This window comes from Sinohyriopsis cumingii, chromosome 2, assembly GCF_028554795.1.
Source record: "Sinohyriopsis cumingii isolate HCF-2022 chromosome 2, ASM2855479v2, whole genome shotgun sequence".
Classification (NCBI taxonomy): Eukaryota; Metazoa; Mollusca; class Bivalvia; order Unionida; family Unionidae; genus Sinohyriopsis; species Sinohyriopsis cumingii.
In genome coordinates, this window is record NC_142962.1 from 139,423,909 (window position 1) to 139,442,828 (window position 18,920).

Genomic DNA, 18,920 nt, shown 5'->3' on the forward strand with positions numbered 1-18,920 from the left:
TGTCATTTCCTCCACTTGACTCTACAGTAACATATGTCGGACCATTATCCTAGCAGATTTCCAATCATGCATCCATACAAAAAAGGTTAACCATCGCAAGCTACCAATTTATGGCAAGCCTAGCCGATATGTCAATCTTACTGGTTATATGTCACATTGACCAAGAGTTTTGCACCATTACAGTGATGCATATAGTGCATCTGATGTATAGAAGATGTGTCTGACTAGTCATACCTCATCTACATGATAATGTGGAATGACGTAAATTAAATTCAAGGTCTCATTAAGATAAACATGACAGACTGGGTTGATATTTAACAGTAATTGTTAATATAATGAAACATAAACCAAAGTTAGAAGGATGGATAATAAGGGGCCATAATACTCCCAAAATGATAATGTGAATGGCTGAAAACTGAACTGTACTAACACAAATAATCACAACTGCACTGACATTAAATTCAAACATACATCAAAATTCTGTCTTTAAAATCAATTCATTGCAATGCAAAAATATTGGCTTAATTTGATGCAATCATTGTTGCTCTCAATAGTTCAGTTGGGGGTTCGAAGGTAATACAAGAGTCATTAGTGTTCATCTTTGAATTCACAAGAAACAGCATGGTACTATTGTCCAAACTTCCCTGCTGGATTTTTTCAGTTCCTAGTCAGAATAGAGTTTTTCATGATAACCATACTGTTAGCATTGTTAGAACTATATCTGATTCAGTCTGACTTGAGATGTGTTTGTCTCTATAGAAAATTTAATATATATACACATTTGGGACTGACCATTGCACTTGGAGAAGGGGGAGAACATGTTTTCAAATTTAATGGAGTCTTTACAGGTAATACAGCAGTGATAAATGTAAATGCCTCTAACCAGTTTGTTAATATGCCTACTACTGATAACAGGCATATATTGTGGTGGTCAAGAAATATAGGTTGTTTTCTGTGTTGTTGTTGATTCCTGATTTTTTTTCTTCTTCATGTTATGTGGGGGTTGGAAGTCCAAAATCATGTTTTGTCATGTGACATGGTGCATTAGGGCAGGTATGTATGTAAGAGTCTAATGTGTAGATAATGCAATACCTTCATCATTTATATATTACTTTGGATATTTTCATGGCAAACACGGATATTTATTCACATTTATCTTCTTGACGTTAATAAAATAATGTTTCTCAGATGTTTGCAAATTTCATTGGACTGCATAATGTTTAATTGAATATTCATTATTATATATGGATATAATAAGTGCTTTGAGAAGTAAAGAGCATAAATCATGAGTAATTTCGCACTTATTACTGTAGTATCAGTCAGTACATTAGTATAGAGCTTTCAAGTTCAACAAAGAAAGTAAAAGCCTCTAAAAGGCTCCAAATTCCTTGTTTGATGACTATAAAGATAATATGGACACACTGAATATATGAGTCCAGCTGAAAACTGCAGATCCAGATCTGCCATCGCATAATGCAATGGCAGATCTGGGTCTGTGGAGTTTGTTTGGAGTAATTAGTAGAACAAACAACAAAGACCCTGCTCTGTGGATGCATTATGGTCTGGCAGATCTGCATCTTTGTTCTTTGCGTCTGTACTTGACTTATAAGCAAGCACATATGGTAGAAATGAATTATATGTCACTGTCCAGAAGTTGAGAATGCTGGATTGGTTGCTCCATCTCAGTGTTCCTAAAGGCTGGATGTGTATTCTCACCTCCCAGAAATGAAATAATTAATTTATTATGTGAAAAGACAGGTCTGAGCTACCTCAGGAAGAGTTTAAAATCATTAATCCAAGACAGGGGAAACATTCATCCAGTCCATCAGAAGAACTGAAAATTATTTACAATGATAGGTTGAATATGGTAAGGTAAAAAAAAATATCCATGGGTTTGATGTACTTTTTACTCAGAACCCAGTTGCTAACCACCTGTGGTAAAGTGTTATAAGCTTTTCTGAGGAAATAATCAGTCACAAATATCTGTGACATGGCTGCACAAGCAGACTATTTTGTCAAAGCTCAGGGAGGTATCATGAATGTGGTCTTGAAAAACAGTAAGTCAGGCACCCAATCTAAAAACCAGAGACTGGGTCCCACCTCAAAAAATGGTGCAGACAAAGGTGGAAATTTTAAGTCTGAGAAAGGACTTAATCATAGAGATAAACAGTCCTATATTTGTAACATTGCACACGGCTGTCTGAAGCAATTAGCAACATTACATAGCAATTTCACAGAGTAATGCAAAGTTCTTAATGTCATGTGATAAAATCGCAAAACAATGTCATGGAGTAAACTTAGCTGCCAACGCTCCAGGCTTGCAATTAGTGAAAATAGGGATAAAATTAGTAAATTTTGACGTGAATTCATGAAGCAATCTTTGAGTCCAGGAATATTTGTCGGAACAAATGATTAGCATGGTCTCCAGCTGATAAAGGTAGATTGTGTTCCACAAGAAAATTCACAAACAATGCTTCAGCATTTATAGCTTGCAGGTCTTTTGCCAATGGCTTAAAATATTCCAGAGCTGAAATCTGCTGCTGGTTCTTAATTTTCCCAATGTCTATGTGCTTTTTGCTACCCATGTGCTTCCTCACATCATCTCTGCCACCATGCCCAATGCTAAAATTTGTGGAACACTGTGTGCAAAAAGCATGATGTATATTGGTGTTTGATGGCTGAATGCACGGCCATAATTTGGTATATTCCAAACTAAACTTCACTTTTTTTACAATACATTTCTATTTCCTTGTTGGTGAAGACATTTTCAAGATGTGATGCCGAATGGTAATTCAAATAAGTGTTTGTGGCGCATGTGCGGAGCAAAATTTCAGTTAGGCCCCAATTTAAAAATACGCTAAAATGCTTGCTACCGGGCCAACTGTACCAATCAGCTATAGTTCCACTAATATCGCAACCAGCAGTACCAGACCGTTTTGGCAACTTATATCATGACTAGCCCTTAACAAGAAATCGGTTATTTTTATAAAAGATTTAAAATAACTGAAAATTGGGGAATTAGTGATTATTTTGCATGTGGCGTGAATCCGTGAATCACTGAAAAAGTCATGAAATTGACACCAAAATCGTGTGGGTTGGCAGCTATAAGTAATGCAAAGTCCTTAATGTCATGTGGTAAAATCACAAAACAATGTCATAGAGTAATGCAAAGTCCTCAATGTCATCTTATGTTACATGTTTAGGCTCGAATAAACAGTAACACAAGAAAGAATCAAAACAATAAGCTTTAACAAATATAACAAATAATTTATTTCCCTGGAAAAATACTGTAAAATTGCAAAAATATGAGAACTTATGGTTTCCAGAATCAAATCCAAAAATAATACAAGAATAATTCATGAATAAAATTTCTGAAGTCCTAATATTGAAATGATTTAATGATTCCAAGTTCGAGTCCTGATGAAGAATCCAAGATGGAAGGCGATGATGTATGTTGTAGCCCGTACTGTGGTGACATCTACAGTTCCTTGTAGAGACACAAAAAGTAATCCTCTGGTCTTGGAAATCCAAATCAAATTTTCAAGAAAAGTCCTTGTCCAAGAGTTCTGTATGAATACAATAATATTTCCAGAGAAACGAATTAATCTTCAAGAGTCCAAATAATCTTAAGAAAAATTAACATAGAATTAAAAAACTCGAAACTTTAATACTGGTCACGACAGAAGAAAACAACTTGACATCAAGTGTTTAAAAGCCTGGACTCTCCCTCTAAACATCACTATTAATACTAAGTATTTTGCAATTCTGGCAATGCCTAATTGTGAAATAGAGAATGATGTGATCATGTTTACATGTAAAGGTCACGTAGCTCCTTTATATCCTTGATAAGAACCAATCATTTTACTCAGAAAAAAGCTGCTTACTTGACCCTCAATCAAGGCCAGGAACTAAGTCAAAAATACAAACAAGTGTTTCTATTATTAGGTATCTAACGAAGAACTCAAAAATATCAAATTCCTAGTAAACAAAATGACATTACATTGACATGTAAAAAAAATAAAAAGATTCCAAAACCCACAAACACTCAAAACAAATCAAACACAAATTAAATCAAATATGAATTCAATCAAATATACGTAACACTCATGTGATAAAATTGCAAAACAATGTCATGTAGTAATGCAAAGTCCTTAATATGTAATAAATAAAATATTTAACTTGTGTTTATTTGACATGACATTTATGAAATTCCCTGAATAAGAAAAGTATGATGTTCACTGCAAGCAACCCATGACAATAACATTAAACACATTATAAACTTTATATCACATAAAAATTCATAAAAAATCTTTTATTATGAGGATCTTCACCAGTGACTCATGAATAAAATACCATAAAATTGTTATTTATTCTGTGGAGAATTTATTAAACTGCTGATATAAAATGTTCCTTATATTTAGTGTTAACTTTGTAAAAACAAATACTGCAAAGTGTCAAACAGTCAAGAATAATTAATGATCATGCAGTAACTGATTCTTTGTGAAAAATGATGCAGTGTCTCTAATGTAGCTATTTGTACATATTTCCAAGAGAATTAACCATTATACCAACTCCTGTCTCAATCACAACATGCTTGTTTTCAAAAGAAACTAAAAATATGTTAATAGAACTCAATGCCTCACCATAATGCCAAAGAAACTGACCTAAATTCAAAACTTAATTGTGACAGACATACATATGAACAGATGGTCAAGGATAACACTATATAACCCACTCACGTTTGCTGAACATAAAAACCCAAATTTGGATGAAATAACTATGCAAAGAAGTAGACATTTAGAGGTCAAATTCTTCACTAGACCTTCCTTTATTTTTTGTTATCATTATTTATGTTCTTTTATCATATGGAATATCTTCAAATAATTTTAGCTTTTATAAACAGATACAAGCGTAAATATCCCAAATGTTATTATTAATGTAATACAGTGACAGCTAACTGGTGTTTAACAGACATCAACACATGAAAGGTTATATGTTGAGGCAATAAGAGTAAGGTGTCTTGTACCGAGACACACCATGGTAGCTAGGTCTGGGTGGGATATGAAACTGCATCCTTTTGTTCAGGAGTCTGGCAAACTAACCACTGAGCCACCATGGCTCCTATAATAAAATCAACACATATTTGGAAAGAGACCAATGACTGAAAGAAGAAATAACATTTTTAAACAGAGAAAATGGGTTTAGGGTCTGTTTCTCAATAGTTATTTTAATCAAGGTTTAAAAGCCCAACATTAAAGATGCATTGGTCTCCTCAGGTTGGTACTTTTGACAGACATAAAGTCCAAGAGTAAATTAGATTAAACAGCAATGGTTATCCATCTGTAAAATAAACTAATCATAACAGTGTTATTTCCAGTATTTATTCCTTCTATAAGTTTCTTATTTGTAATAAAAGTCTCTGTAACAACCATTACATAAGGGCATTGCTGTGCAGGCATTTCTTTGAAAGTGATCAATTCCAACTTGGCAAGAGTGGTGGAACAGCCAGGATACTAAAAATTAGCTTCATTTCCCATAAGGATTTTAAGTTATAATGTTTGTTTCATGTGTTAAAACAATTTAAACAGGCCTTTGTCATGTTCCTTTGTGTATTATGAAGTTAATGCAAAATTATCTCTGTTGTTCTTTTACAGGGACTCTGGAGATTTGTCAGATAACGATCACTTCAGCTGAGAGCTGATAGATAATTAAAGTTGTCAATGAGACTAATAATTCTAGCCAAGAAGTAATATAATGAAGGAAATTTCAAGGGAATACAGCTATTTCCTACATAACATCTGAATTATATTTGCTTGTGTCTATCGTGTATATACCCTACCACTACAAATAATACAGACCTAGATGTGATGTTGTATAATGTGCCAGCAGATCAAAGTCTATACTGTTCACTTTACATGTAATTTCAGTAAAACATCACAGACATTCATTTGCCAGTGCATGATGACAGCTGTGAGTATTTGCTATTCAGTTGTGTGGATTTACATGCAGGCAGATATGGTATCTCTTTTGCATGCAGCAGACTTGCTATATAGTGGATGCTAATGTTCAAGATATGTTGTTGTTGTTGATTTTGGATTTTTGCAATTTTCCATGGCATGAAGGTATACATGGCTGTTATATCTGGTGGAGGAAGAACTCAGGAGAACCATGGGAAGAACCACTGACCCAAGGGAAGCTATTGGCAAGCTTTCTTACATACCCACAATGGCTGAACCAGAGACTCAAATCCATGTGGACAGAGGTGAGATGTATATGATCTGTAAAGGTGAGTGCCTTTCACCACTCCTACACTCAGGGCACCTGTTCAACTTTGACCACTCTGAAACCCAGGGCCCCTGTTCACCTTTGACCACTCTGACACCCAGGGCCCCTGTTCAACTTTGACCACTCCAACACCCAGGGCCCCTGTTCAATTTTGACCACTCTGACACCCAGGGCCCCTGTTCACCTTTGATCCCTCAGACACCCAGGGCCCCTGTTCAACTTTGACCACTCTGACACCCAGGACCTATGTTCAACTTTAACCACTCCGACACCCATGGCCCCTGTTCAACTCTGACCACTTAGACACCCAGGGCCCGTGTTCAACTTTGACTACTCAGACACCCAGGGCCTCTGTTCAACTTTGACCACTCTGACACCCAGGGTTCCTGTTCACCTTTGACCACTTGGACACCCAGGGTCCCTGTTCACCTCTGACCACTCCAACACCCAGGGCCCCTGTTCAACTTTGACCACTCAGACACCCAGGGACCCTGTTCAAGTCTGACCAATCAGACAACCAGGGACCCTGTTCAAGATATACAAAAGAACCCTCATAAAGCACAGCCCAAAAAAGGATGATCACTTCATGAAATGTTGGAAAATTCACCTTTTTACAATTTATACATTAATGCAATGAAGGGTCCAAGTAATCCCAAATCACTTGAAAATATATAAATTAGTTTGCACTGTCTTGCATGACTCTTAGTTGACAATATACCCACAAGTAAGGAAAAGTCTAGGAAATGAATCAAGTTTAGTTGCTCATAAAATCATAGCTGAATGTGTATTTAAAATGCACTGGCATTTTGTAACGAGGGCAAAATGTGGGTTCCATCTAGTCATTTACTAATGCATCCATTTTCAGTGTTATCAACACTGGTGGAAAATTATGCAAAACTGCAGTATCATTAATTTTTGTAGTGTACCAATTGTTCTGGATTTTGTTGCTGCACCAAATCATGAATTTATAGATAACAAAGTTTAGCCACATGTGATAACAAAGTAGCCCCCACCCAATTCTGTTACTGTTTCATTCCTGGAGATCAACAAAGCTCTTTCATAAATCAACATCATTTATGTAATCTGTTAATAAAGATGATATTTTACATGTATTTGTTTTATTTTAACTCCCCCCAAAAGACCTCTAATGCATTTTATATTGTTTCAATCTACACATATCTATATGGTATTCAGTAATTTCCACTCACTGCCTAAAAATCAATAGGTCGTGACACAAGTTAGGATAGAGAGAAACATGAAAAACATCTGCCATATTCCCAGAAAGTGTTTTTTTTTGAGACACAAAAAGTGTTTTGAGGTCTCAAGGGGGGGTCAGTGCAGTCATTCAATCAATAATAAATTATCTTTTCAAATAAGCCTATAGAAAATCATTTGAAATTCATATCTGAATAAAAGAAAATACCATGTATGTCTTCTTCAAAGCGTTTAATACACTTACAAAAAAGAAAATAGTTGGTAGACTTAGCATAGTAGAATATCATCACCATACACACAGACATGTGCAAACACTCAATCAAAATGACACTGACATTAAATAGAAACATACATAAAGTTTCTGTCTTTAAAACCAATTGGATGGCAAATATAGGCTTAGTTAGATGCAGTTTTGCTACTCTCAGTAGTTCAGCAAGGGGTCTGAAGGTAATGCAAGTGTCATTAGTGTTCACCTTTGCACTCACTGGAGACTGGACAATATTGTAATGTTCAAACTTCCCTGCTAGATTCTCTGATCTAATCCTGGTCAGAACCGAGTTGTTCTTGATGACCATAACATCTGTCTTGTCAGAACTGTATCTGATGTTGTCTGACCACAAGCTATGCTTCTCTCTGTAGAAAAATGAATATACACCACAGCTGGGACATACCATTTCATTTAGGGAAGGGGGAGGGGACATAATATTTTAAAGTTGAATGGGGGCTTTACAGGTAATACAGCTGCAATAAAAAAAAACTCTGTCCAGTATGGGTGTGAATGCTTTGTTAACACAAATCAATCTGTTTCGTGGCTAAAATCATCCCATTGCTGTGTTAACAGATGTCATACATTTCAGACTGATCTGTATTGCTATTTTGTTTCCAATATATGCACAGAATGAAATGTTTCCCCTTGCTGCTGTGCTTCATGAAGTAAAAATCCTCAACTAGGAGTTCTGAACTTATTATTGCTGGGCTTAGCTCGACTTGCTGATATTATTGCCTCCTGAATCACCTTAAAAAAATAATCACACTATTCCAACAACTGAAATAATAATGTTTGCATTCTATATATGGAGTAAAATCCAACAATGCTGCTGTTCAGGAGCTTGCCAATAGTCTTTACTACAGACAGCTTAAACATTCTCTTTCGAGGCCATGATGTGTTATAAATTTTGTTCTTCAACAGGCATCTAGCATCTCTTTGATAAACCAATGCATTAAAACAAAATTGGGTTGTTCCACTTTGTGAACTTTACCTATGCATATTAGCTAAATGGACACCACCACAACAGTCTTCAAAGGACTTAACATGTCACTCTAGCTATTGTCAGCTGATTAAGTAATATGTGAAATGGTGGTTGTTTATATTCAACCTCTTTGCTTTTTTGACAATTAACTGTATAAACTGCCCAAGGGTAGTTTTACATGACCTCTATGCTGGACTGCTTACCATTTATACATGCTACATGTTACGGACATTACTGAACTTGTGTTTTTTTTTCTGATAATTACTGAAAATCATGTTTTTTGAAATACGACAGTGTCAGTGGGTTTGGGTGTAAAAAAAGGTAATGCTTTTAGTATGACACTGCGTGTTATGGCAGGTATTGAAATCACATAATATACTCTATGACACTGCGTGTTATGGCAGGTATGGAAATAATATACTCTATGACACTGCATGTTATGGCAGGTATGGAAATAGCATAATATACTCAACAACTAGTATTAGTGAAAATAAAAGAAAGAAAAATAAATGATACTAGTATATGGAAATTTGGGCTAATGCTTGTTCAAATCAAGTCTTCATTCAAGTACAATTGTTGTCAGAAATTTACATTCTCATGAAAGCATGTTTAATTTCATAAAAGCGTTCTTAATCCCAATGAACAACATACAGCTTTAAAATACTATAATGCCTTAATCATTAATGAAACACTAGGTATATACACTCCTTGATCAGAACACTAAAGCTCACACTTCAATGATTTGGGGAAAAACCCACATCAACATCATATCATCTGCTGGTACACAAATTATAGTCAGGTAAATAATCCTGATTATTTTGAATTAAATAAGACCACCAATATCGAAACCAGGGATAAATAGGTCCAATCTTTAACACATTTTCAAGTCAGTGGCAATTAACCATTCTGAATGAATCGGCTTGATTGATCAAATTTTATGTCAAGTCGAGTGGCTGAAGATGGTTTGTACATGAGGCAGGCTAAAACAAAGTCATAATTCCATTGTTTTTCAATTTAGTTATCTTCTTTGCACTTTGATGGGATCAGAACACATAAAATGTTGACAGTGCTTGCAAACTGCATTGAGTCAGTGGTAGCTAGTCACAGGTTTGGGTTCACATGTGGAATGATGACATAATCCGAACCAATAGGGATCTAAGCTGAATTTTTAAGCCGCTGCGTTAACACATTAACCCCTAGAGGTTTTTGTCGTTTTTGTCTGAAATTTGAGTAGGAAACACATTTTGAAAGCTATTTCTGAATACATCCGATACATACAGGCTACTACCTCCTGCCACTTAAACTCGTCACCAGAGGTTAATGTGTTAACACTATGATCATCAGAAAGTAACTGATTTTGCAATTTTATGGACAGTGTTTTAAGGAAAAGATCATACACATGTACTTTTGTAACCAATTAACTTGGTGTCATTGGATGCATGGGCTGCCTTTGACACTGAGTAAGTGTCAGTGATCCTCACTCGTGTCTGATTTGTGAACTGACCACTATTGTTGGTATGGTTTTGTTCTTTTGTATTCTTTATTTTGGGGGTATTTGTTGATGTAATTCTATGAAATTAAACACTTACAAATATGCAAAATTTGACAAGCAAACAAACATTTAAGTACCAATGAAATTTTTTTTTTTTTTTTTACAAAACCACAAAAATTGAGACCCAAGAAAATAAAAGATACTACAGTATTAGTCCACAAATGCCTTCATATTGTGAAACTTTAGACAGCAACTGTCAATAATTTTTTGCAGAGAGCAAGCAGGTGCTGACACATCATTTTCCCGTTGCAGGAAAATTCCTGACCGCATGTCTAATTGTAATATTATTATTATTATTGTTATTATTATTATTATTATTATTATTATTAACATTGTAAAACTGATAAAAAGTGGTTACCCATTGGAAGCCGGTCAAAGTAATATAAACAGGGATGAAGGAAGTTGGAGTTATGGGCATCTGAAGGATCTCCAGTTGCTCTGTCCAGTCTAAAGATGTCATTGCCTGGAGCAGAAAACTCTTCTCCATATTGCAAGTTGACCACAAGGACGTTCTCTGCCTCACGACCAGTCTTTTCTGGCAACTTGTGAAGAAGGTTTACAGGAAATTCCTCAAGGTAATCAAACTCTGTATTGTTTCTGCAGAAAAAAAGGAAAGTTCTATTAATATGTTCTTGTCAAGTCTATTATTTGAAATGGTTTTTACGATGCTAATAAGGAATGGTCATTTTTAGGAAAATAAATGAAAGGACTTCTTGCTACATTTGTCTCTATATAAGCACTATGAGGTGACTCATTTATGTTTTCAGCGATTGTTAAATCTTCACAGGACAATTTAGTATTTCACAGAAAATGAGTTAAATCTACGTGGTGCTAACACTAATAGTGTTTTTCAAGATATCCTAACATGAAAAGAAAAGTGTGGTATATTTGAACTGAAAGCCTACTTTGCTAAGTGTTCCAGCCAGATGGTAATTTCTTGCCCCTGCCCCAACACTCTCTTACCTGGCCTATTAGACTTATCTTCCACCCTCAAATATCCCTCTCAAATATTTTATTTTTAACACAAGCAAAGGGTCCACATAACACTATGTCTTGCCATTTTAGGCCTCAAACAAAGGTCTTTCTTAATTGTTAGAATTTTTTCTTACTCAGAGCATAAGTATCTTATAGTCTGAAATTTTTGGAAATATCACACAGCTTCATCAGTGACTAATGTTGATCATGTGACTTATAATGGTCATGTGATATGAGAAGACTGGCTGAGATATGTGGTAATTCAAGCTCCTCAACTGTGTTTAGTGTTGGCCTCCACTATCATATTTCACTTGCCTCCTTCGCTATCCTTTTCCATGTGTTGTCCTCAGATGCGATGACCTTCCTCAGATGTGATGACTGTAGTCTCGATGAGAATGATGGAATGTTGCTTTTTGCTACAATGTTCATGTATTACATAAGACTCCCTACCGATGTGTTTCATAATCCTTATTTCGAACACTCTGCCTATTTCATCAAAATAGTCATTCTCTCAGTTACTACATTTTATACAATAAACCACACCACATTTGTTAGAATTTTCAGTTTTGTCCTTCACATGACTGTGTAAGTTGTTCTCCAAGAGAAGTGTAGTTTTTTGGGGTGGTAAAACTAATTTTAATTATGCAACAGTTACCTGTCACTATTACTTAGCTATCTATTTTCATGATGAAAATAAACCGTCTGTATGATGCGAATACATTCTCCCAGAGTGGAGAAAAAGTCAGTAAGACCCTTCGACCTTTTGCACACCACTCTGCCTCAGGCCATGCACAGAAGGTCGATGTACTTATATGTCATATTTTCACAGACAACAATTATGCAATATATCAGAGATGATGGGAGGAGGGTATTCGGCAATAGCGACAGATAAGTATTGCGTAATTAAAATTAGTTTCACCCCCAAACATTTTAATAGCAGCAATTACTTATCCTGTCACTATTGCTTAGCTGAATTTGTCAGTAAGGTAGGTAGGCTGATGTCAAACTGATAAAAAACATAGAAATTAAATGTACTCATTGTAGAGGAAGAGGTCCACATCTACAGAATATTCATGTCTCTCTGAGTAACACGCTATGCCATAACACTGGGACCCCCCTAAAAATGCCTGTGCTCTGTTGTGCTAATGAGCAGAGGTAAAAGGAGGAAAAGGTATTATGGAAGTGCCAAAAAGCTGCTTTCATACTATCCTCCAGAGAGGAATGATTAAAGTAGGCCCATGAGGTGGCAATGGCTTGAAACTCATGGGCTTTAAGTTTCATAAAGGTGAGGTCTCAATTGTTGAGAGACTCGTACGCTTGTTTGATTGTCTTGACAATCTGCTGGGAGATAGTGGCAGCTGAAATGTCTATGGAGCCCTTAATAGGAAGAAAGAGACATTTCCTACCCTTTCTTTTTGCTTTGGAGACATTAAGATAGAAGCGAAGAGCACACATGGGGCATAAAAGTCCATTTTGATCATCCCCTGTGCATATTTACTGAGATTGGGAATCTCTATGGGTAAGGGGGCTACTGAAGGTAACTGATTTTTTTGCAAGAAAACCAGGTGGCAGAGAAGGGAAATGGAGTCAAAGTTCCCATAAAACTGAGACAGCCAAAGTCAATGGATAAGGCATGAATTTCACTTCTTCGTCTTGCCAAGGTAAGGGTGAGAAGGAACTAAGTTTTGAGTGTGAGATCCAAAAATGAAGCTTCACTCAGTGGTTCATAAGATGTTTTTGTTAATGACCAAAGAACAGAGGAAAGATTCCATCTAGGCACAAGGGAGAGAGAGACTGGTCTCTGAATCTTAAAACACTTTATAAGATTGGCAAGATGCAGATCTGAACTGATGTCTGTGCCTTGTGAGAATTTAAGTGTGTTGGAGATGGCAGCTTAATAGCCTTTGATAGTGGATACTAAACATCTTCTGGTCTCAAAGAGGAACAAAAGGAAATCAGCAATGGAAGTTACAGAAGGGCGGATAGGATCAATGTGTTTCCTACTGCACCAATCACAGAATATTCTGCACCTGGCATTATCAACTTTGGATGTAGAAGCTCTCCTGGCTTGAATGAAGCAATTGGTGACTCTGTCCAAAAACTTGTTCTGGAGGAGAGATTGTTTTAGATGAGCCAGGCGTGAAGGTGAAGAATGTCTGGGCTGTTATGGAGAAGGTATCCCCTGTGCTGTGACAGGAGATCCCTCTTGTGTTGTAGAGACCTGGGTCGATCGATCAAGAGGTCTAGGAGATCGCTGAACCATGGTCATTGGAGCCACAATGGGGCATTGAAAATGATCCGAGCAGTGGAAGTTCACATTCTTTGCAGAACTTGTGGTGGCAGTCGGAAAGGTGGGAAGACATATGCAAATAGGCGATCCCACTGGAAGCTAAATGCATCGACTGCCCATGCTTTCTGATTCAGGACAGGAGACACATAAGAAAGGGAAGATTGTTCTTGAGCTTGGTTGCAAACAGATCCACTAGAGGTCTTCCCCAATGGGCAAACAGGGACTCTGTTACTGAATGGTGAAGAGACCATTCTGTGAGGACGGCTCGGTCTGTTCTGAACGGGCTGACCGCTAATATGTTCATCTTGCCCAGAATTTGTCAAACTCAGACTGTAACATTCTCTGAGGCTACCCAGAGGAAAAGGTTCCAGATCTACATGCAAAGTGAAGGGGCATGTGTGCCTTCTTGACGTTATAGGTAGGCTATGACAAACATGTTGTCTAAGGAGACCATGACACATTGGCCCCTTATTAGGGCAATGCACCCATGCAATACAAGAAATATTGCCTTCTTTTCTAGGTTGTTGACGTGGAGAGACAATTCCGTCTGAGTCCAGGAACCGTGGAGAATTATACCCTCTGGCTTTAAATGGGCTCCCCAGCCGGAATCTACAAACAGATAGGAATGGGGATCAGGTGCATGCATGGGAATCCCCATCAATAATCAGTCTTGATTCATCCACCAAAGCAAATGGTGGTGAAAAACTGGTCCTAGAAGGACTGGGGTTGATAGAGAATCTCTTGTGAGGTTTCCACCTTGCCAGAAGGAGGAACTGTAGAGGATGCATGTGATGACATCCTAAAGGAACCAAAACGGCAGAGGCATTCAAGGTTCCAGGTAGGGACAGATAAAGGCGAGCAGATAAAAAGGTTTTTGATCATAGTGTCTCTAGGAGAGCCAGGATTCGATCTACCTTATCCAGGGGAACTTGGACCAAGTTTTGGTTCGTGAGGAAGTTCATACCCACGTAAACAAAGTCCTGTGATGGAACAAGTTCTGACTTCTCAAGGTTGGGTAGGAGAATCAATTGAATTATGGTGGACCAAGAGCGGAACAGATCCTGCTGAAGGGACTGAACATGGATGGACTGATGTTCCAATATTTGAAGGTAAGCTGCTACTACTACCATAACCAGAGTGAAGACTCTGGGTGTGAAAGAGATTCTGAACAGCAGAACGCAAAACTGAAAAACTTCCTGGTCTAGGCAAAAATTAATATATTTGTGGTGTGGAGGAAAAATATGGACATGTAAATAGGCATCCTGAAGGTCGATGGAGACTGCCCAATTGCATGGACAAAGAGTGTTCCAGATTGAATATGTTGTCTCCATCCTGAAGGTTTCCTAACAAAAACTGGTTGAGTGGGGAGAGATTGATAATGATTTGAAATTTCCTGCTTTTCTTTGTGACCAGGAAGATTCAGGAGTAGAAGGAGGAAGACTGATTGCTGAAAACCCTCTCAAGTGCCCCTTTCTGCAAAAGGGTGTGCACCTCTTCCCTTAATTCCAAATGATTGGACTGGGGAAAGAAAATGGGGTCAATGATAGTGAGGGTTGTTACCTAAACTGGAGTCAATAACTCTCGTTTACAATGAAGAGGACCCAACCATCGTCTGTGATGCTTGACCAAGCTGCTGAAAAAAGGCCTAGGTGAGCACCTATGGGAACGTTTGGGAAGGGGATGCACGGCAGGAGAGTTGGTTATTTGCTAGGGCTCCTCCCCCCAATCCTGCCCTAGTAGGAAAGGAAGGTGGGTTAGAAAACTTCCTCTTGGATGTTCAGCGATCTTGGTGCCATGGACCTGATGAGGGATGAGGTGGTCTAGCAAAAATGTATGGATTGGACTGGAGTTGGGCTTGCTTGAAAATTTTGGCATACGGTCCCTGAGGATGATTTGCCTGACCTTATTTGCGATGGACCAGGATTGGAGGTAAAAGACCAATGTTGGTGATCAAGTAAGCCTTGAGAAGCCAAGGTAAGAATAAGGTCCCCAAAGAGGGTCTCAGCTTCTAGAGGAGCAGCCCTTAGAAGGTCTTTACTGTGGTTAAGCAAGACCTTCAATGAGTCCAATGCAGTATTATGGCAGACTTGCAGAAATTCTGCCAATAATGCCATGACAACAGATGGTGCATGATGAAATGTTTTTGCCACAGCCTCCAGTACACATTGTAATGTGGCTGGATTCAGGGAGGCTTCCCTCAGCATACTAAAGGAAGTAGCTGAGAAAAGGTCAGCATGCGAGGCTATAGTTACAATAACTGGGGTTTCTGTTCTATGGCATCAATTGCTTTAATGGGAAGGAATGCTCAGGATCCTGAAGAAATACCAAATTTGGCTGTATCAGCATCAAAGCAGCACCTTTAATAGGCCACTTCAGTGAATGTAACCAATAGCTTAAAGAAGAGATAGGGGGTCTCAACATAGAGGGAGGAGCAGACCACCCTCTATGTTGTCGAGCAATATTTTGGCCTTGAGAAAACCTCCCTGATATTTCCTCAATCATAGATGAATATGGGAGAAGTAAAAGGTCTGGTTGAGGTGGTACTCTGGAGATCTTTTCCAAACTGGAAAGGATCTTTTTGGACTGTGTGTCTGATGGTTTAGGGAACAAGTTGGGAGGAGGGTAACAAACAGTAAACCTTGCTTACCACCTTATCAAAGGACCAGACCTCCTCTTCTTCCTCATCCACCTGAGATAAGGGAGTGGGCCTGAGAGGTGTCATTGCCACAGCTTCTGTCTCAAACTTGGTGGAGTCAACGAGGATGGAGAGAGCATCATTATCCTCATAGTCAAGGACACTGAGTTGGAGAGTGACTTGGCATGACTATGTCCCTTGATGGAGTAGTAGGTGTCGCAGTCCCTGGTTCATCAGGAGGTGCTGAGGGGAGACAATAACATCTATCTACCCATGATGATGCAACACCTGTAGTCCTCCAAAAGGAAACCATTTGGTGAGGTGATGGTGGGACACGAGCTGCAGCATCACTTAGATTGGTATGGCAAGGTCCAGATGTCCATGGGGGCACAATGGACCAACGTCCCTGCAGTGGAAGGTTCAACATCCCGTAAGGGTTCATATGTATAATTGGGGGAGGGGGGGACACCAAATCGGGCCCCATCCCTAGCTTCAATCCTGTGTAAGGATTGTAAATCCTGTACAGGGTGGGATGGTGGAGGGGGGAGAGGGGGAACTCTGTCCTGGCCCTTTTTCTGTACTGTGAGGTCGATGGGTGATAGATGGAGATGACATCTTCACTCTGTGCATCATAGGTGCAATGTGTTGTCTCCTTCATGGTAGGGGCCAACAAGTTGCCAGAGGCACAATATGTATTACAGTGCTTAACCTCCTTGATGACAGGGAGCAACCCGCTAATGTGGTGCTCAACCTCCCTAAAGGGTGGGTGCAACCCAAGGCTGTGGTACTTAACCTCCTTCAAGGAAGGGTGCAACCTGCTGTAACGGTGCTCAACCTCCTTAGAGTGAGGGCACAACCTGTTACTGCAGTGCTCTTCCTCTCCAATGGGAGGACGCAACCTGCCATCACAGTCCTCTACCTCTCTAACAGGAGGGCATGACCCACGGCTGCAGTGCTCTACCTCTCCAACAGGAAGGAGCAACCTGCTAACTGAAGCATGAACACTGTGGCCACTCTGCCCCACAAACTGTTTTGCTGAAATTTAAATTTTTTAAATTTTTTTTGTGGTGTGATCCCTTGTTGTCGTGAAACTCAACTAACCACAAATAAACAAAAGATGGAAATTATCATTGAAGTATTTCCTTATTTATTGAAAGAAACAAGATAATCCAGTTCTGATTATTTGTTTATTGAGGTAACATGCAAATACATGAATGTCAATGGGAGCGTTGTACGAAGTTATAACTTATTATATCGAGTTGAACATAAAAAAAAGAGGAATTGAGCAGGGCTTGTTAGAGTTCTTAGAATAAAGAGACTTACCCATACCATTCAGTTAATATTTAAAGCAAAGGTGTCTACCACCATGGGTAGAACACATAGCTTCCGAATTCCTGCAAAGAATGAAGTTCTAAGGGGGAAAAACAAAAAGCTACAAAATGGTTTTTATAAACAAATGGACAGTAGCAACACTGAGAATTATAAACACTTTAGAAAAGGAGAGACCACTAACTGTGGTATATTAGTTGTCCATAGGCATTAATTTCTTGGTCACAGTGGCTTCAGACGTCTATACAGCATGGCATCCATGAAAAGAATGACATATAGGTACATCTACCTTCTGCGGCAGAGTGGTGTGCAAAAGGTCAAAGGGTCATACTAGAGAATGTATTCACATCACACAGACGGTATATTTTCAGCATGAAAATAGATAGCTAAGCAATAGTGACAGGATAAGTAATTGCTGCTATTAAATTGTATGGTTTTTGTGATAGATGTTAATCATATGTTGTCTGAATACTCTAGCTAGGACTTCAGATGTACCACAGATGTATGGCATACTTATAATTTTTTGGGGGGCACTACCAGATATATAAAGTGTGTTTTCTTCTGCTCTGGAGGTTTGAAACTCCAGTCTGATAGCCATTTACTCATAGTACGGCTTTGACATGCTATGCTTTTTCAGTCCAGTTTGTCTGAACAGCATCTACACCAGTCTCCTTGTACCATGTGACCATTATAGGTCACATGATCAACTGTAGTTGCTAATGAAGGCAGTGTGATATTGCTAAATGTTTCAAACTCCAGATATATATATATATATATATATATATATATATATATATATATATATATATATATATATATACACATACATACATACATATATATATACACACACACACACACACACACAAACTTACTTTTTAAATATGACAACATCAACAAGTGAAGAAAACATCTGATAGATCCCTGAGGCTTCATTCAGCCTCTTTAATATGGCAGCTAGTAAGTTTGTAACTGGCTGCGTGGTGATGGGCCAAGGGACCTGGTGATACCTCCACTCCAGCAAACGATGCAAGGCACGAGCTGAAACGTTCGTTTGATATATTGTACCACAAGTAAATGAATATGCTCAATAATAAATGGCTGTGAAATATAACTTACTGCACATGCAATTTAGAAATTTTCAATTATTTTACACAGGGTCAATGTAAAATCATTATAGGAATGATTTATTTATATATATCATTTCCATGTTATCATGCCAAGCTTCTCCACCATATATACTCACTTAAAAGTCAAGTCAAACTCCAGTCAACAAAGATCCTGATCTGCTGTAGCATAATGTGCCTGCAGATCAAGGTCGATGTTGTTTGTTCTACTGATTACTCCTAACAAACTGCACAGACCCTGATCTGACAGCACATTATGCGA

At 38.1% G+C, this 18,920-nt stretch overlaps 1 protein-coding gene across 1 annotated transcript in view; it reads right to left on the minus strand.

Moving 5' to 3' along the window:
- LOC149805933 (FAD-dependent oxidoreductase domain-containing protein 2-like) overlaps positions 1-18,920 on the minus strand; it is a 124,220-nt gene that overhangs the window by 10,240 nt on the left and 95,060 nt on the right. Inside the window, exons 8-9 of the mRNA XM_089950721.1 lie at positions 18,407-18,572; positions 10,661-10,899 (exon numbers count right to left, since the gene is read on the minus strand). Of these exons, the coding sequence (XP_089806847.1) occupies positions 10,661-10,899; positions 18,407-18,572 (405 nt within the window). The remainder of the gene's footprint in view (positions 1-10,660; positions 10,900-18,406; positions 18,573-18,920) is intronic.